The following is a 20,800-nucleotide window of genomic DNA, read 5'->3' on the forward strand; positions in this document are numbered from 1 at the left end:
GTTCATGATGACCAGGCCGAGGTCAGCCCAGGGCAACGATCTCTGTGGCCTGGCTATAATTTCTGATCATCTACCACTTTTCCTTCCTCTCCCCCAGCCTCTCAAGCCTCCAGTCTTACCGTCATCCTGCTTTCTTCCACCTTCCTGACTAAATCAATTCAAAAGAAAGGACCCAGCAAACTTGTTTACCAAAGGAACAGAGACTGATCTAAGGAGGTTGATTGTGTCTCCCTACAGGAGGGAGATTATTCTCCTCACTCAATAGATGAGGATCCTTCTACTCTGGGGGAGAGGAATAAAAGGATGGAATCCCAGACTGCCAGTGTGGAATGTGTCCTTGGGAATTCCTGACTTCTTTCTAACTTGAAAGATGAGTGTAGGCTGGAGTCTTTAAAGCTCACACAGTAACTGAGCCACAACTAAAACCCAAGTTCTCAGACGGCTGGTTTGTTGGCTTCTTCAATTCAGCATCCTTGTTCCCAAGTCTCGTTGCTAGCAAACCTCAGACCGGGACCCCCAGTTCCAAACTCCTGTCTGCTTTTTCTACCCTCGCTGCCTCTCCATCTTCGATCTCAGTGAGTTGATTGAAGCACATGACCTTTTCCAGGTGCTGTATGTGACTTTAACCAAATTCCAGTTAGTACAGGTGTTCTAACCCAGTCACATGGCAGAGTCTTCCAGATTGGGTATGATTACTCCTGTATCAAGATGAGGAAACTGGGCAGAGAAAGCTAGTAGCTTCTCCAGCTAATAACTGGTTAGGGTCCGAATGTAGGTGCCCAAGTCCTTCTGCTTCCTCAGTCCATGCGATGCTTTTGGCCTTTGACCAGGGGCGGCATTTCCTCTCCACTCTTGCTTTCTCCAACATTTCTCCTCATGTTCCTCTCCACTTGCCACCCCCCCACACACACACACAACTCACAAAAGCAAAGGCTCTCCTCCCAATTTCCTGATCGAGGGGAATGATTCCTGTTGAACTGTATCTGACCTCCAGCTGAGAGATGAGTCTAAAACTTCTCCTCTCCTTGCCCCACACTCGCTATGGGAGAGGGAGCTCTGGATGGCTGCAGCTTTGGGCCTGGCTTTGTCTTCTCTCATCCTTTTATTAGCTGCCTAATTGGCAGCCCAATTAATCTGCTCATCTGTGAAGGAGGATGGATCACAATGAGCTACTCCATTTCCAGAAGCCATTCTCTGCCATTCTCTGAGGCAGCGTGGCCAGGCCCTGAGCACAGGCTGGTTCCTTGATGAGGGCTGCTTCGGGAGCAGGGGTCAATTAGTGGACAGATTAAGCAATTATTAGCCCCTAACAAGGGCACCTGGCATCATTACCCTGCCTGTTTACTGGCAAACTGCAGCTTTAATATGAAGACCAACAAATAAATTAGGGCATCTGGTCTACTGCCGCGTTGGTCGAGAAGTAAATGATGTCCAACTGGCTTTCGGCTGCCAATGGATTCTGAGCCCTGGCCTAATGAAAAGCCTGAGATGTCCCTCACTGGTCACAACAGCTGTGGGATGTGCTGTGGAGCCATTTATCATTCCAGGAGCTAAGTGCCTGCCACTGGCCCATGGATTGTTCTTAGTTAACCTGCTGCTTCCTCCTGTCTGTCAAAACATGCTTATCTCCCAGGGCCCAGCTCCAAAGCTTCTTTCTCCTTGATGCCTTTCCTTCTCTCCCCAGCAGGAAAGGAGTTCCCTTCTACACTCTGGGAGGGTTGTGCATCCTCCTACCGCTTTCCAGCATTACAGTTATTTCATGGAATGCCAGAGCTCCATTTTGCCTATTGTTTTCCAGGTCTCTGAAGACGGAGTAGAAATGTGGAGAAGGAAAGGGAAGGGTGAGGACTTGGGTTGTTTGTTTCCTCACCCCCTCTCCTGTCAAGGTATGCAGGCTATCACCAGAAGGAAGCCAATGAGGGCAGGCTCAGATTTGCACTTTAGGAAGATGACTTTGGCTGCACCGATGAGGACATGTTCCAAAAGTGGTCACAGTCATTCAGTCCAGATGTGGTGGTGGCCTAGAATAGATGTGCAGCAAAGGGATGGAGATACAGGGCAGATCTGCTAGATTCAAGGAAGAGATCTGGGGACTGCCTGATTGTGGGAGGAGAATCATGGAGAATTCCGCTTTTCTAAATTTGGTGACCTGGAGGCAATTGTTGGTGCCAGAGAGAAGCAGCAAGGACAGCCAGACCCAGAATCTGTGAACAGAGGGTCCTCAAAGTGGGGAAAGGGGCAGAGTTGGGACATCAAAGAAACCTCCCTCTCCTCATGTGACTTTAACCAAATTCCTCCTCCTCTCTCTCTTCTGGTGTGACCACCAGCAACAGGAGGGTTTAGATCCCTGAGACCTTGACCCCATAATCATCCAATCCAATGTCAACACTTAGACATTAGAGAATATCTCTTAATTCATTGTTCAGAGCTATCCTGCCTCTCCCCCATCTCTGTCTGTCAAAATCCGGGCCCTCCAAGGCACAGCTCAAATGCTCTTTTCTTAGACGCCTGCACGGTGCTTTGCAGCAGGACACACGCTCTTCCATCTGCCCATGGGCTTCAAAATTATGTCTTGAACCGTCTCTTGGAAACAAAGATATAGTTGTAAAATTCACCAGGCAACACCTAATCCATAGCCATATACCCAGAGTGGTTGACAACATAGGCCAAAAATCACCTTTGGAGCTCTTACTGCTTCCAAGCTGAGGAAAATGTGCTCCCACCTTCTTGAAACACTTTGAGGTTAACCCAGATTCTTCTCCTTCCCTAGGGATCATTGACTTCCTCATAAGCCAGCACCCTATTGCCCGTGTCCTACGGGAACACCTGGTCTTCAAGATTGCACCAATGCTCAACCCTGATGGAGTCTACCTGGGCAATTACAGGTGAGGGGCAGGGGAGAATGCTTGGAAGCTGGTAGTCACGGGATGGTGGGATGGAAGCAAGGAGAAAAAGGGGATATATTTTTGAGAAAGAATTTTCAGATTACCCATGAGTTCATTAGAGGAAGTTTCACCCTGGTTTTTGAGAATGTGGCTAATGATCCTTGGATGTTTCATGCATAGCCACCTGAGGTAACTTGCTGGGATTTTCTGGTCAGCTTGCTGGGCCAGGAAGCAGGAGAGCTAGAATCAGTTTGGGCACCCACTTCCATGTAACCTTGGGGAGTTCACTTTCCAGCTACTGGAAAGGGTACAGCTCAGATCAGAACCCAGATTGTTCAATACCCGGCCAGGTCCCTTTTAAATGGCTTCGAGAAACTGAGCATCAGTTTCCTAATAAAGGCAATGATCATGTACCTGACAGGGCACTGGTGAGAATCAAAAGAAATGGTGGCGACAAATGTGCTTTGCAGAATATCCTGTGGGGGTGATAGCAATGACTATTTTGATTCTGTGTTTCTTTTTGGAGAACATTAATGAAGGAGAGTGGCATCCCAGGTCATCTGAGCAGCATTTCTCTCTGATGTGGGCATAGAAGCTCGCCCCACACGCACTCATGCTCTCAGACCTTGAACTCTCTTGCTTCTGGCCGAGCACCATAATTTATAGTCTAAAATTTCACTGCCCAGTGGATCATCTGCCAATAGAACATTGAATCCTCTGAGATAGTATGATTACTCTTATTTGACAACTGAGGCAACAGACTTGCCCAAAGTCACACAGCCAGTGAAACACTATTTATCTAATTTCACCGTGCACATTACATATCTTTAGAGCAGATTAGTCCCACAACTTGCAAAATAACATTCAGCCTTGCAGCTTTTGCACGAGAGGCTCTGTCTGACCTGGTGCCTATCTGTCCACCATTCTGCCTCACCTCCCACCCTCCACTCTAATAGCCACTCTAAGCAAAGCCTAGTTCCCTAGACATGTCCTGTTGGTCCCTGATTCCTAACCTTCCTCAAGGCTGCCCTCTGCCCAGAACCTGCTATCCCTTCCTTATCTTATTAACCCTTCTTCACACCACAGCTCATGTCTCCTGTTCTGGAAAGCATTCCCCAAACCTCCAAACAGAATTAGTTACTTCCTCCTCTAAGCACCCACAGGCCTATTGAACAAGATTTATCCATTGCATGGACTCCACTGGCCTTCAAGCCAGCAGAGAGCAGGGACTGAGCCTTTGTGGTCCTTGTGTCCATGGTGCCTGGCAGCAGGGATCAGCCCACAGTAGATGCTCAAAAACTATTTGATGAACATGAGTGAAGGAAATGGCTGACTTCATTGATAAAGAAACTAAAGGCTACATATGAGATGGGATTTACCCAAGGTCAGCAGTACAGCTCAGATCAGAACCCAGATTGTTCAATACCCGGCCAGGTCCCTTTTAAACAGAGTTGGTTTACTGCTTTCCAAAAGCATGGCAACTGGGTCCAGAGGGGCTTCCCAATACCTCTGGGTGTAAGTTAGAGAGAGCCCATGGGATGCAGGATGCCTTAATTAAAGACAGTTTTGCTTCCTCTCTTAACTGGCTCAAGCGATGGTTCATTAGCGCTGGCAGGTTTTATGGCTTGCTGCAGGCCTGAGAGCAATGCCTTTCCACCTTCCCTGGACAGAGCACACTGTTCGAGGTAATGGTGGTGGAAAGACCATTTGCTTTATGTTAACATTTCTGTTTAATTACAAGAGCGGCAGTGGTCAGAAAGAGGTCAATGCTGTGCACTCTACAGATTTATGTCATCATCTGCTGTCCAGGGGTAGCACGTGGGGAAGAGGTCTGTGACCTTGACCAAAATGTCTTCCCTCTCTGGGCTTCCGATGGCCACTGGGGTGGTGATGGGGAACTGGACGCTTTCTGTATGTCTTCAAGCTCCAGATTGTCTCATTTGGGGATTTCAGGGTAAAAGAGCTCCAACCATCAGAAATAGTTCTCTACTGAAGTTTAAACCCCCAACGTTTTCCTAGTGAGAGTATGTGTTTCTCGTTATAAGAGCTGGAGCAAATCTCTAACCACAGGCATTAATCCTGTTGCTAAAACAGCAACATAGAGTCTGTCAATCATGAGAATTCAGTACTAAAGATTTGGAGAGGGCGCCTGGGTGGCTCAGTTAGTTAAGCGACTGCCTTCAGCTCAGGTCATGACCCTGGAGTCCCTGGATCGAGTCCCTGGATCAAGTCCCGCATCGGGCTCCCTGCTCGGCAGGGAGCCTGCTTCTCCCTCTGACCCTCCCCCCTCTCATGTGCTCTCTGTCTCTCTCATTCTCTCTGTCTCAAATAAATAAATAAAATCTTTAAAAAAAAAAAAAAAAAAGATTTGGAGAAGGTGAAAAATAATAATAAAGACTCAGGATTGAGAGCTTCAAGGTGCCTTAGAGGTGCTCCAGGCCAGCCCTCCCTGACTACAGCAGCATGTCCCATGCCTGGAGGGACTTGCCTAGGCATTGTAGGGGAGAAAGGAGTTTGGAGTTTGAGCGAGTTTGGGAAACACAGAGTTAAGCGAAATTAAATGTGTTCTTTTACAATAAGATCTTTTAGTTCTGAATATGCTAATCAATAGGAATCTCAAGAGGGGAATATAGTACCTGGTGTTTCCCAAAGATGAGTCAAGGAATCCTTTTCCTATACAGCTTGTTTCCCCCTCCATCCTTTACGCCCTCTACCCCCTCCACCCTCCCCCAGCCCCCAGTGGTATTAAACTCATTTTGAGAAATACCACTCCAAGAATTCTGCTTGCCCACCCGGTGCCGTGTCAAGCACTCGTACACTTATCTCATTTAATCCCCACACAAGTTTGCGAAGGAGGGTGTTTGCTGAGATTTCTCTGCTTGCAAATAATGAAAATCTACTCCAGTTAGCTTGAGGACCAAAGGAAAGGTGGGAGGGTGGGAGGGAGGAGCAAAGGAAGCAAGGAAGGGATTTGGGGAGGGAGGGAAGGAAAGTTGTCAGAATTCCAGGGCAGTGAATAGCACCAGACCTCAGAGGAACTCATCACATTGCTGGAAACAGGTTGGAACACAGACAGCCAGGTCGCCACCTCTCTCCTGCTCTCTTTCCCTCCCAACAGCCCCTCAGGATGTGCAGTCTCTCGAGCCTCAGGAAAGTGAAATAATCTGCCCTAGGTCGTGTGGCCTGTGAGGAGCAGCCCGGGAAGCAGGCCTACCCCAGACATGCCAGACCCTGTGTGAAGAATGAGACACAGGCCTGCCCTCATGGCCAGGGACCTGCTGCTCCTCCTGCCCACCCCCCCTCCCGTTCCTTCTTCTACATTAAAGAGACCTGTATTCCAATCTAGGAAGGAAAGGCAGGAGATTTCCCAGGTTTAATCACGCACAACTTGTATTTAATAAGACAAGTACCTATACTCTGGAATTTATAATAAAATAGCATTTAAGCGCAGCCGATGGCCACTGCGGCATGACAGATCATGCTCTTTGTGCGGAAGGCAGGAGCATTTGCTAACCTGACTCCCGGATCTGCGCCTGGACCCTGGCCTCCGGGAGGAGTCGGGAGGGCCTTGGCTGGTTATAGGTGCGCCAGCATGCTCCCTGGGAGCCCGCGGCAGGCCTGAGATGACATCACAGCAGACCGCAATGATGCTATGGCGTGGGACAGTGACGCTGGGCAGCTGCACGCTCTGCCTCACTCACTCTACCCTAACTACGCGGGCCTCTTTTCAGCTCAGTCTGAGGCTTAATGCCAACCCATAGGCCTCTCTGGGCACCTGCAGCACCCTTGCCTAGCCCTTGCCCCAGTTGGTAACCGTGTGGGTATTCATGTAACTGTTTAAGGACGATCTCCATCTCTAGACAGCAGACTCCATGAAGTCAGGACGTTGTCCACCTCTGTCCCCAAAGTCTGGCAGAGCGCCCAGCATGGAATGGGCCTCTGATCGGTATTTTCGGGGGGTGGGGCGTGGATAAATAAACTCAGCGGCGGGGTTTAGTAACAGTGCCGTGGCTTGGAGCTACAGTTTCTAGTGCAGAGGAGCTCTGGCCGCATGCCTCCCCTCCCAACACTTTACTTACACCTACAGGGCCTCCTAAACCCGCTTGTCTCGATCTTACCCTGGTGTGGCACGGCTACCACGATTGGCTGCCATTATGATTTAGCAGACTCTGGGTGCACAGCCACGTGTTGTTACTGTATGGACATTACACGTTTAAAGGCACTTACAAGCCACATTTGATCTTTACAACAACTCTTTGAGAAAGGAAAGTCAGTTTTTATTATATTATTTTGAGCAAAGGGGAAACTGAGGCTGTGAAGGTGAAGAGCCAGGTTCAAAGTCACATTATATATCCAGGGACTCTCCGCATCCCCAGACACGGCCTTTGTCTTACAAGCTGGAGCTGGAAGCAGAGAACGGCACTCTAACGTTCCACACCCTCCTGAGCTTTCTTGTCCTTGGGCGAGACACTCCACTCCCCTGGCCTCAGTTTCCGTCCTCCCCCCTTGGAAGAGGAAAATGAGGTGGAAGTCATCTTCTGCCATTTAGTAGTAGCACTGGGGAGAGGCTCTATCAAAAATGGTGTGGCTACACCATGGTTGAACTTGCCGACATTATACCGTGTGAACCAAGCCAGTCACAAAAAGACAAATACTGTATGATTCCACTTATATGACGTACTTAGAATGGTCAAAATCACAGAAAGTAGAATGATGGTTACCAAGGGCTAAAGGGAAGGGGGAATGGGGAGTCAGGGTTTAGTGGGTACAGAGTTTCAGGTTGACAAGATAAAAAGGGCTTTGGAGATGGACAGTGGTGATAGCATGGCATTAGGAATGAACGTAATACCACTGAACTGTACACTTAGAAATGATTAAGAGGGTAAATTGTATGTTATGTGTATTTTACCACAATAAAAAAATAAGAATGGTACCCTTACTGATGCCATGTGAGTAACTTCAGAGGGTTCTAGGGGGTCTGCGGCCTAGAGGTCTTGAGGGATGAATCCTGTAACTTCAGGTATTACAGAGCCAAGAAGCTGCAAGGCAGTCGGAAGGCCACTGGGGGTCAGGGGTGATGGGCTGAGTCGGTCTACAGTCGAGTCGGTGGGTTGGCAGTTCTCAGTGTCCTGCATCAGATGTGGCTGCCCACACACGCTGTCTCGGCCGCCTCCTCCTCCCCATCACTCCCTCGGCAGAGCAGACAGCCCCACCCCTCCCCATACCCCACTGCGATTGATTCCTTCCGAGTGTGTGTAATGCACGAGTTGCCTTGCATTTGAAAAAGAGACTTTCCATCTCCATATGACAATATGAAACTCTGTGTTGGGTTTGCATTTCTTAATTAGGTGCTTGTCGTTGTGTATTCCATAGAGCCACGTATAAGTAAACAGTCATAGACCTTGGAATAAATTTATTGGTTTTATTTATGTTTCTGGGCATAAAAATCTATAATTACCAGGTACAGCCTCAGTATAACTGGTATTTAATGACAATTACTTTTTGTTACCATAGAAATGAGTCCAAAGTAGTTACCCATAATTTCTCATTTCCCAAACCTCACACATGCTGAATTGCAATATTACCATAGTAATTGCCTATTAGTCATCATAAAATACGCAGTTACCCAAAAGATAGCAGGATGCTATGAAATTTCTCATCTTCAGAAAACCTCAGTGCTTCTTGGGAGCGTGGAGGTGGGGGAGAGCCACAAACCCCTCGGGGTGGCACAGAAATGATCCAGCTTTATAACATGGCACCATAGCCCCCGCGGTGGAAATGCACGGCCCTCCTGTCGGTGGACCCGCACCACATCGTGTCTCCTGGCCCTGGTGATCCTCACGTAGCCAAGGATGCTCCGGTGCAGTAAATCCAATTTAACTAAGGTTTATTGAGGGCCTGCTGAGTGTCAGGCCCTGCGCTGGGCCTTAGGGAAGCAGATGGAAATCAGAGGCAGCCTTTGCCAATGAAAAGCCGTGTTTGTATTAGAGGGGTGCGCGTGTGAGGCCACAGAGGCCAACTAATAGCACTAATGTCTAAGTGCCGACTAACTATGCATTAGAGAGAGCATCTCATTTAACACTAGCAACAGCCCTGGGATGGGGGCAGTGGTAGAGCCCATCTTTCTCATACTAAACATTTTTATGTCATAAAACTGAATACACTGGAACTAAAGAACACAGTAGGAAAATACTTAATCAATATATGAGGAACTACTGAAATCCATAAGAAAATCTTGAATAACTTATGAGAAAACTAAAGGACAGCTAAAGTTAATTCACAAGGAAATTTTTAAAAAGTGGTCAAAAACTGGAGAAAGAATTTTATGCGATTGTATTGAGTGTAGTGGATATACAATATTATATCAGTTTCAGGTGGACTACACAGTGATTCGACAATTCTATATATTATTCGGCGTTCTGTGTAAGTGTCATCACCGTCTGTCCACATATGTTATTACAAATTATTAACTATATTCCCGATGCTGCACTTTTCATCTCCAGGACTTGTTTATTTTACAACTGGAATTTTGCTCCCCTCAATCCCCTTCACCTATTTTGCCCATCCCCTATGTCATCAACCACTAATTTGTTCTCTGTATTGATGAGTCTATTTCTATAGCTCCATTTTAAATACAGAAGGAAGTAGAGGTACAGAGGCAGAAAGGAACTTGCCGTGGGCCCCCCAGCAGGAAGGGTCAGAGCTGGTTTATGAATCTAGGCAAGCTGACCCTAGCCTCCTACAGATTTCACCTCCAGCTGCACGGTGTCCTGAAATCAGGCAGTGCCTCCCTCTAACTGGCAGTGATGAGGGAGTGTTCTCGAAGGATGGAAGATATATAGGAATTCACCAGACACAGACAGTAAAAAGGAGATTGGCACAGCAAAACATCATTAAGCACAGCAGAGGCTAATACCAGGCAAGGTATTTCCAACACACACACACACACACACACACGGACAGGCATCATAACTGGCTGACCTTGCCCACCCCGACATCCAAAGGAGGAAACATTTTAAACTTTCCAAAATGGAATAGAACATACAATTAGCTACATAAAATGTAAAGTGCATGTCAGTATTCTCTTTGTTCTTTGACTGGTGTAAACCCTCTCATGCTCTCTGTCTCTCATTCTCTCTCTCTCAAATAAATAAATAAAATCTTTAAAAAAAAGGGGGGGGGCTTCCCCTCTTTCCTATAAAAAAAAAAAAACAAAAAACTGCACTTTTTATCACGCCAGAAATGGAAACCAAAGACCCATTGCAAGGATCACCTCACCAAGAGGTCTGCCACCCTCTTCTCACTGTGCCTCCTTCCCCATCCTGGCCATACTCCCTGTCCTCAGGGTCTCTGTCACAGTGCCGTCAGCCTTGGTGTAGGAGGGGAGCTGAGACCTCCAGTCCAGCACTCTACCCAGGGCCGGGATCCCCTCAGTAGTCTACCAGAGCAATAGCCAGGCCCCCCTCTTCTTGTCCACCTCCAGGCCTGGGTGGCTCCCGCCCTTCTAAAGCATCACCAAGCTACCAGCTTGGACTGTTAGAGAGGGTTGGGATTCAGGCTAAACCTGCCAGCCCATCCCTTCTGCTTTACCCCCGAAGGATTATTCTGTTTTAGTCTATCTTTTACATGGTAGCTCTTTAGCTGTCTGAAGACCATGTGTCCCCTCACTTCCCCACTCTCCAGTCCAACCGCTACCATCTCCTGTCCCCCAGGCTGGACATGCCCCAGAACCTTGTACCTTTTCACATGCAATCTGACATCCATTCCCCTCCCTTTCCTTCCTGCTGTCTTCTGAACATGCTCCAGATGTTTGTCATTGTCTGTCTTCAAGGCCTAGTGTCCAGGACTGAACAGTTATGATGATGACGATGACGAAGGTGACAGTGGTGGTGGTGAATAGTCGACATCTATGGAACCTTGGGGCCCACCACCGTTCGAGGCATTCTGCATGTATTCCACTTAATCCTCAGAACATCTCTATCATTATTCTCATTTCACAGATGAGGAAACTGAGGCATAGATAGATTAGCAAAGTCCCTTAAGTTCATAGAGCTAGCTAGTGGAGCAGGAGTAGGAAGGGACGATCACAGGCCTAATTCTGGGGACATACTTCTGAGGCAGCCTGCACACACATTGCTCCCCGACATTCTGGGGGCGTACCTCTCCTGATACAGCCTGCACACACGTTGCTTCCTGACATTGAGCTCTCCTCAACCTACATGTCTCCACTTGTATTTCTGCTAAGTCAACTCCCCTGGCTTTCCCTAGAGCCTTACAAGAAGCCTGTGGCATGGAGACAGGGTAGGAATCACTCTCTCTCTTTGAACAAAGAAGAAACCGAGCCACAGAGAGGCTAAGTAACTTGCTCAAGATCACACAGTGAGCGAGCCACGTGGTTAGTCAAGATGAAGTGCAAGTGACAACGGGGGCCAGACAGCCTCACCTCCCAGAAGCCCTCTCCTGCTTTATGTAACCTGAGCGATGTTTCTAAGGAGGCTGAAAGGACATTGGGGCTGGCAGTGTAATTAGGTGTCTAACCCACAAGTGCACATGGCCAAAACCAATTATTCAAATGAGCTTCGCAGCCAGGTTCCACAGAAAAGGCCAGATGGCTAGATGTCTGTGGAGGCAGCCCCCCATCTCTGTCCCTGCAAGCAGCTGAATAGCGTTTCAAAGTTAGAGTTGATAGCAAGTTGAATTTAATAATTGGTTCTACAGCAAAGACAGGCCTCTGAGGAGACCGTAACCCAGAACGAGTGGCTGGGGAGTCTGGAGGAGCAAAACAATAGAATCAAGAACTTTTGTCATTTCTGGTCTTAGTTCCTAAACCACTGCTTGAAGAGTGTTAGTTCTCTGTGTAAAATCCTCCCGAGGCTCCCTGTTGGCCATCAGCAACCTAATCTCTGTAGCCTGGTATTCAAGCATGCGCAGTGTCCAGGAAATTCCTTCTCGGGTTCATCTCCCACTGCCCACCTTGCTCCTGCCCTAACACCCTCCATCCGCTCTTCTCGCCTTCCTGGGCCCTTTGCAGGGCCCTAAACTGGCCCACTCTTGCTCACACCCGTGCCTTTGCTGGTAGTCTGCCTCTGCTTCAGAAGCCTTTCAACTCAATCATTTCTTCTCCCTCTTCTTTATTTCTCATCCTCCTTCCTCCCCACCCACCACTTCTTTCCCTCAGGCCTTCACACAGCACACACTTGGTACTGGGCACTGGGGAACTGAGGTGGGCTTTGCCCTGTGCTTGCCCTCAAGAAGGAGGTGTTGTGTGAGACGAGCCTTCAGGGGTGAGGGGGAGTTAGCCAGGGGAAGAGATTGGCAGGCAGCACGTTCTAAAACAAAGGAATGATGTTAAACAACAACAGTGTTGATAACAAAACAAACATTAATTGAACTTATGCAAGCTACCGGGCCCTATTGTAAGTGTTTTTACATATTATTTCCACTGAAGATGGAACTCATCATATGCCTGCTCCCACTCCCCCCACTACTCCCACCAGTTTAGAAGAGGGTAGAAGGATCAGAAAGGTAGGGGTCAAAATTAGCTTGATTATTGGTAAAAGCAGGATTTGGGAGGCATGCTTTATCTCTGTGGCTAAAATTGGCCTCCTTCTACTTTACCCCAAAGTTCAACTTTGCCACCAGCCCCAAGCCAAGCAGGAAGTGAGTTGCCTCTCAGAAGGCACAGCACATGACGGAGGAGGCCAGAATGGACCCTCCCAGCGGGGTCACAGATCTCAGCAAGTCTTGCCTGGAGGGGCTGGGCCAACAGGCTCTGCCCCTTTTCTTAAGTGGACCAATCAGATCAGTTTCACCACCTCCCTCTGGGAAGAGGAAACAAGGGGATCGAGAGGAAGAGCCATTCTCTTACTGCTGCACTAAGAGTCCCTGTTGGGATTGAACTGGCAGCTTCCTCCTAACAACCCCATGAACCTGTAATGTAGGTTCTTGTAATATCCTCATATTACAGACAAGGAACTTGATGCGCACAGAGTGGTTAAATAACTTGCCCAAGGTCCTGCGATAGTAGGAAATCCAGGAGTCAAAACCAGGGAGCTGCCTGGAGCCCTAGTGCCTAGCCTCAGCCTTGCCGCCTGAGCCTTGGGGAATGGCAAGTGGTCTGACATGGCCCTTGTGCATGGTCAGAGCTAGAGACCGCAGTGTAGGTTCACGCACTGCACAAAGGCACCAGCTAAGAAGGCAGGTGGAGGCTGGCATGCAGCCCAGGCCTGATCAGCCTTGGGACTTGGAGGAATTACGTCAGCCCACAGGAGGGGACACCTTTTTGCAATTAGTTCATAGGATGTAACATGTGTGAGCCTTGCGTGGTATACAGGTTAGGGACATGGTTGAAGAAGCTGGAGGAATAAGTGGGGACCAGTTTGTGGAAGACCCTGACAGTCCTACCAAGATCAAACTGTAAGACCAGTTAACATATGTGTAGCCGTGATCTCAAACTAGGCAGTGTCTCCCCAACATTTTCCATGACTGATCTCATTTAATCCTTGAAACAACCCTCTGCGGTAAGCGAGATCCACATTGCCCAGATGAGGGCTGAGGCACAGAGAGCCCACACAGCTAAGATGGGGCCAAGGCCAAGATCTTATCCAGGCAGTGTGGCTCCAGAGTCCACACTGCCATCTAAGCGACTTCTCAGGCTTAGACAAGGTGGGCAGGGGTCTCACTGGCTCCCGGAGCTTGTGAGGACCTAAAGGACTTTTCTTCTCTTTTGTGTTTCCTTTGCCCTTTCTCACTTAAGAAGTTGAAATAGATGATTCCTAGACCCAAGGGCCAGGGCACTCCTTTAGAAAATGTTCCCCCTTGGGCCTTGTTAAATGGTTCTTTTTACTCCTTGTCAGTGTTGTTATTGAGGGAAAATAATCTTGGTCCTGGAATGAACTTCCAATGCTACTCTTACATAGCTATGTGGTCTTGGCCTCCATTTCCCTGTCTTTGAGACGTGGGAATTGGGTTTTATGAAATCTTGGGTCCTTTCGGCTGGTGATTCTCAGGATTGTCCTAAGTCACCATGTGGAAATTCTGCCCTCCCCACCAAGCCTGATGTTGCTGCCAGGCAGGAGACAGGATGGAAGGAGACTGAAACCCCAGAGCACGTGCTCTCCGTGGGAAGGGAAAAGGCACTCCAACAAAGCTTCTTGTCCACTAGCCGTAAGTTCTGGGAGAAAGGACTCAGGAATTTCAAGGTTAAAGATGATCCCTTTTCCAGGTATGGTCTGAGTACTCCCTTCCCCCAACCCCACCACCTTGCCAGAAAGGCCACCATCCAGGCCACCATTCCAGGGTCAAGATCTTGCTGACCCTTGGAGGTGGGAAGTTCTACCTCATCTTAGCTCTGCTATGGGCCTTGGGAATGTCCAGGGCCTCCTCACATGTACATGCAGTACATGCTCCTGGTCAAGGGGCCAGGCTGGCTGGGACTGCCCCCAACCCCACAGCTAGCCAGAGCAGGTGTACGTCACCCACTCAGAAGGGGCACCTGTTTCTAGCTTGGAGGGGCGCACATTTTGTCAATCTGCATGAAGGTACTTTACGTGTTAGCCCCCATTTGAGACCTAGTTTCCTCATTTATTTATTTTTTTTTAAAAAAAGATTTTATTTATTTATTTGAGACAGAGAGAATGAGAGAGAGAGAGCACATGAGAGGGGGGAGGGTCAGAGGGAGAAGCAGGCTCCCTGCCGAGCAGGGAGCCCGATGCGGGACTTGATCCAGGGACTCCAGGATCATGACCTGAGCCGAAAGCAGTCGCTTAACCAACTGAGCCACCCAGGCTCCCCTCATTTATTTTTTTAAAGATTTTATTCATTTATCTGAGAGAGAGAGAGAGCGAGAACGAGCAGGGGAAGGGACAGAGGGACAAGCAGACTCCCCACATAGAGGGGAGCCTGATGCAGGGCTTGATTCCAGGACCCTGAGACCATGACCTGAGCCAAAGTCAGATGCTTAATCAGGTGAGCCACCCAGGCACCCCTCAGTTTCCCCATTTAAAAATTAAGGGTGTTGCGTACAACCCTCACCTCACATGAGTCCTCTCAATTGGATGCTGACCTGACTCCCAGGACTGCTAAGAGAAAGTGTTGGCTAAGAACATGGGCTTTAGAGCTAGCAGAGTGGGTTCAAGTCTTGCTTCTCTCACTTGTCCTTGCTGGGCTACAGACAAATTACTTAAGCTTTCTGAGCCTCTAATTATACAGTCTAATGGAGAGCTGGCTGTGTGCCTAACGGAAAACTCAGTGGCAAATGAAATAGATTCAGTTCCTGCCTTCCTGGTGCTTTCAGGTCTTTGAACAAAACCCATGAATTTGTCCAAGGTCACAAAACTACTCAGTGGTAGACCTGGGACTCAAACCCAAGTCCTTCTGACTTAGAACCTATGGTCTTGTCCTTTTTCTTTTTTAAGGTTTCACTTATTTATTTCAGAGAGAGAGAGAGCACGAGCGGGAGGGGCAGAGGGAGAGTGAGAATCTCACTCACTGAGCATGGAGCCCGAAGTGGGGCTTAATCTCAAAACCCATGAAATCATGACCTGAGGGGAAACCAAGAGCCAGACGCTCAACCGACTGAGTCACCCGGGCGCCCCACTATGTTCTATCCATTCTCCTCTTTGCCTTTACTGCCCACATTGCATCCTTGTTGTGATAGTCTAAGAGAGAATGTGAGGGAAATGCTTTAAATATTCTGGGAGTGGTGATGTGGAGCAGATGTGTTGTAATTATCCCTTATGTTTGGGACAAAGGACACTGCCCGCCCTCCTCCATCTCCACCATAGTAGAGCCCACCCCACCTGCTAAGCATTTTGCAGGAGCTATTGATGACAGACTGTCTGGCATTCTGACACTGGCCAATCAATAGAGCTAGAGGGTACCTCAGGCCAAGGGCAATTGAATCCCAACTTTTAGTGGCATTAAATAAAGCAATATTTATTTTGCTTTTGGTGCAAATATACTTAATCCAATCTAGCTCATTGGTAATGCTGAAAAACTGCTGCGTTTGAGAGACAATTGCATGTGTGCCTCATCCATCTCTGCCTGTCAATGCCACCCTTCCAGAAGCACACAGCCCCACAGTGCTCAGATGAGATTGATCTGAAGTCACCAAGCTGTCTTCTTCTCTATCCTTTAGAAGAGATGAAAAGGAAATCATAAGGAGGGAAATTAAAATCATTGCTCTCATTCTAACTGCCATTATTGCAACAAGGATGGGCATGATGCCCTTCACAAGATGGAGCTATTTACTTGCCATTTGAATAATGTTCTCTGGAGCCATTGTGTCTCTGCCATTGTGCAGAGGAGGAAGAGACCAGTAAAGGAAGAGCAGACAGGAGTAGCTGAGGGTCTCTTTCATAGATGCCACAGCCTCAAAAAAAAATCACTGGACACCATCCTGGCATTGATAAGATCTTGGTTCAAATCCCTGATCTATATCCTAGTAGTTGTCAAGTGATGTTCTAAAGTCAAATCTCTCTTGGATTTTATTTGCTCATTTATAAAATGAGGATTTTTAAAAATATTTATTTATTTGAGAGACAGAGAGAGATCATGAGCAGGGGAGAGTGGCAGAGGGAGAAGCAGACTCCCCATTGAGCAGGAAGCCCAATGCAGGACTCGATCCCAGGACCCTAGGATCATGACCTGAGCCAAGGACAGACACTTAACTGACTGAGCCACCCAGGCACCCTAAAATGAGGATTAATAATACCTATCTTATTTGGCTATTGTGAAAATGTCTAGCATGTAGCAGGTACTTAAATACTTTTCAAAAAATGTCTTCTTCAAGGAATTACCTAAACTTTGTTTGCACATATTCAGGGTATTTGTTCATACACTTGTTCATTCACTCATTCATTCAGTAGATATAATGAACCTTCTCTGCACCTGGGTCTGTAGTAGATAAGTTGGGGGGGGTGGCGCAAGGTGACACAAACATAATCCCTGCCCCCATTGGGCTCGCAGTTTGGAAGAAGAAACAAAAGATAGTCAAGATTATCTCCAATTCAAGAGAATGAAAGTATATATTTTGTAGTTACCTATAAATTTGACTTCCATAAAATTGGATTTTCTAGAATGATCCTAATGTCAAATATTGTGTCTCATTATTACCATAAAGAGTTCCATTCATGTCAGAACATGGGTCCTGACTTTGAGCTCAAACAGAGATTTCATCTCAAAAATAAATTACAGAATAGAAGAGCACCAGGGAGACAGAGATCCAGAGCAGAGACCCAGGATTTCATACTCAGTGACTCTAAACTGGCAATCATAGTATGAGAGCCTGGCATCTGGAGATCACCTTGTCTATTTCTCTGTTTTTAGGCAGATGATTTGGGTCCTGAAACCACTAACAAGAAAATGCATCAGCCCTGCCTTCCTGGTGCTTCTAGCCTAGTTAGAGACACAAACATAATACACTAGTGGCCTGTTAAAAATATGTGTAACTTCCAACAATTCTCACTTCGCTGAACTTTGCACACCCTTGCCTGCTCTCTGAGGCCTTGACTTTGGCAAATTCCCATCCCTTCAAAGTTCAGAGCAACTTGAGAACTCCTAGAGGCAAAGATTGGGTCCCATGAAAATATCAAATGTTGAAAAATGCATGCAGTTAACATTAAGATATTGGTAACCCTTAACTATTTGGTGTTTCTTTTTAAAACTGTCAATCCTTGGGACGCCTGGGTGGCTCAGTTGGTTAAGCGACTGCCTTCGGCTCAGGTCATGATCCTGGAATTCCGGGATCGAGTCCTGCATTGGGCTCCCTGCTCGGCAGGGAGTCTGCTTCTCCCTCTAACCCTCCCCCTTCTCATGCTCTCTCTCTATCTCATTCTCTCTCAAATAAATAAATAAAATCTTTAAAAAAAAAAAACAACAACTGTCAATCCTTTCCCTAGAATATCGGTATTTTAACTTTATCGGAAATGTGTGCTTCCTCCAAGTCCCTAACTTTGGGGATAAATCCCAATTAGTGATGCTTTAAAATCATATAATGATATTTATAGCAGCATTATTCACAATAGCCAAGATATGGAAGCAGCTCACACGTCCACTGATGGATAGATGGATAAAGAAGATGTGGTGTATATTTATACAATGGAATATTATTCAGCCATAAAAAAGAATGAAACTTGCCATTTGCAACAACATGGGATGGAGTTAGAGAGTATAATACCAAGTGAAATAAGTCAGTTGGAGAAAGACAAATACCATATGACCTCACTTAATATGTAGAATTTAAGAAACAAAACAAACAAGCAAAGGGGAAAAAAAGAGACAAACCAAGAAACAGACTTTTATCTATACAGAACAAGAGGGCAGGCAGGTGGGGGGATGGGGACTAAGGAGTGCACTTGTTGTGATGAGCACCGGGTGATATATGGAAGTGTTGAATCACTATGTTGTACACCTGACACTAATATGTTAACTAATTGGAATTAAAATAAAAACTTAAAAAGTAAAAAAACAAAAAACACCCAACAACATATAATGAGTGAGCTGGGAGAGACCGTCCTGAGTGAAGTATAACCCTCTCGTTTTACAAAGAAGAGCATGGAGCCCAGGGAGGGGAAGTGACTATCTCAAGATGATATAGACATTAGAGGCCTGTCCCCCTGGTCCCTAGCTAGGCAGGGCTCCTGCATCTTTACTAAGGTTTTTCTTTAGTAAATACCCACCTACTGATAGACTGTTACCATTAGAAGTGGCCTCTAAAAAATCAGCTCAAAAAGTACCCAGCACAGGTGCTACTCACTGAAGAGTCTCACCAATGTTTTAGCTTCTAAAGAACGCCAGGGTTCTTTGAGGATTGAGTGGCCTTTGAGTCAGCAGCCACACCATTTTCATCAATAGGCTGGATCAAGGTGTTGACCTTTCAGGATCTTTCGCCTATAACACCTTCTCTTAAGTTTTTTGTTTTTTTTGTTTTTTGTTTTTTAAGATTTTATTTATTTGCGAGAGAGAATGAGAACAGAGAGCACAAGAGGGAGGAGGGTCAGAGGGAGAAGCAGACTCCCCGCTGAGCAGGGAGCCCGATGCAGGACTCGATCCCAGGACTCCAGGATCATGACCTGAGCCGAAGGCAGTCGCTTAACCGACTGAGCCACCCAGGCGCCCCTTCTCTTAAGTTTTGAATCTCACTTTTTTTAATGAAAGAGACTTCCTGGAAGCAGAATGGCCAAATGGGAAGACCAGGGCCCCAGGGCCAATTCACCTGGATTGTAGTCTGGGCCCTGTGGAGTATTAGGTAGGTAGGTGACCTTGAAAGAATGGCTTACCTTCTCTGGCCTTCAGTGCTCCCACTTGAAAAATGGAATCCACCTGTGTGCCTAGATGGTTGTAAGAACTATATCATATGAGATTGGAAAATTCTTGGGAAAGAATGAAATGTTCAATCAACAACTAATTCCTCAATGTCTACCATAGTCCAGACTCTATGTCAAGCACAAGAATACAAACATGAATAAGACAGAATCCACACCCTTGAGGAATTCATGGTTCAGTGGGGAAGACAGACTCAATAATCACTATATCTTGTTCTGTAGCCACTCTGATGGGCAGGGTGGGGGCCGGGGGGAGCAGGGATGCCGTGGAAGCAGAGGGAAAGCACCTATCCCACATTTGCAGAGAGTAAGTTAGCAAGCCTTCCTGGAGGAGGTGATATTTAGATTTAGACAATTTCAACAACACCACAATCCCCACCACTGCCACTGTCATCACTGGCTGCCATTTATTCAATATTCATTCTGTTCTGAGGATTCTGCTGGGCCATTAGTAGTTCACGTTCATAATCCAGAAAGTCAAGGTTGTTATCCTCATTATACATATGATAAAACAGAAGCCCAAAGGGTTTCGTTTTTTTTTTAAAGATTTTATTTATTTATTTGACAGAGAGAGACACACAGAGAGAGGGAACACAAGCAGGGGGAGTGGGAGAGGGAGAAGCAGGCTCCCTGCAGAGCAGCGAGCCTGATGCAGGGCTCGATCGCAGCACCCAGGACCATGACCTGAGCTGAAGGCAGACGCTTAATGACTGAGCCACCCAGGCGCCCCCAAAGGGGTTTTTAACAAAGAAATTTAAAAAGGTCACCAATCAAAACTTAAACCTAACTGTGACTTCCAAAGCTCCTGGTCTTCACAACATAGCCTCATGGTTCTGAGTGACTCTATGAGGCAAAGATGAGACTAGTGCAGGAAATCACTGGGAAGACAATTTCAGCTAAAGAGAAGGAAGAGTTTTCTGGCAGAGCTGTCCAAGAATGAGATAAGCTGCCTGGGGAGGTGGTGAGTACCAGGTCATAGAAGTATCATGGAGCAAGCTAGTGACTTGGCTAAGGGATTGCTTAGGGCATTCTTAATTGAAGGCAGAGGAGAGGGAGGTAAGCTAACTATCTCTAAAGTTACGGTCATTTGTGATTAAGTCCTGTTGTTAACAACAGCGTTCCATTCCAAATTTTTAGATGCTCAGTAGAAGCTCAAAGAGCTCTGTGGGCATAGCACCCAGACCAGTGGTTCCATCTGCTTGGTGACCAGCCACTAGGGTTTAATATAAATTAGCCTACAGAGCTATATGGTTACTGATGCCTTCTGTTAAAGGAACAAGGACTAACTCCAGCCACTGAAGCAAAAAGGGAATTTATAGGAAGGGCCACATTTGGAAAACCAACAAATTAACAGAATAGCTATGGAGGGTGAAAATTGGCTGTTGGCAGGGATAACTACCCCTGTTCAATGGTAGCATGGCTGTACACCTGACTCCCAACCTCATATCACCTAGTCCAACTTTAAGTCCTGGAGGGAAGTGACTGTTGCCTGAGTCTGGTTTCCTGTTGCTGTGGCTGGCAGATCACAAAGAGGGAGCATCTGGCCCATCTGTCTTCTGTGGTGGAAGAAAAGGCACCACCATAGTCTCA

At 47.0% G+C, this 20,800-nt stretch overlaps 1 protein-coding gene across 1 annotated transcript in view; it reads left to right on the forward strand.

The window, feature by feature from the left end:
* Positions 1 to 20,800, forward strand: part of AGBL4 (AGBL carboxypeptidase 4) — a 1,423,919-nt gene that overhangs the window by 1,309,270 nt on the left and 93,849 nt on the right. The window contains exon 8 of the mRNA XM_064589176.1: positions 2,771 to 2,885. Within this exon, the coding sequence (XP_064445246.1) occupies positions 2,771 to 2,885 (115 nt within the window). The remainder of the gene's footprint in view (positions 1 to 2,770; positions 2,886 to 20,800) is intronic.

This window comes from Mirounga angustirostris, unplaced genomic scaffold, assembly GCF_029215605.1.
Source record: "Mirounga angustirostris isolate CCGP_5_RB_7025 unplaced genomic scaffold, mMirAng1.0.hap1 SCAF_4, whole genome shotgun sequence".
Classification (NCBI taxonomy): Eukaryota; Metazoa; Chordata; class Mammalia; order Carnivora; family Phocidae; genus Mirounga; species Mirounga angustirostris.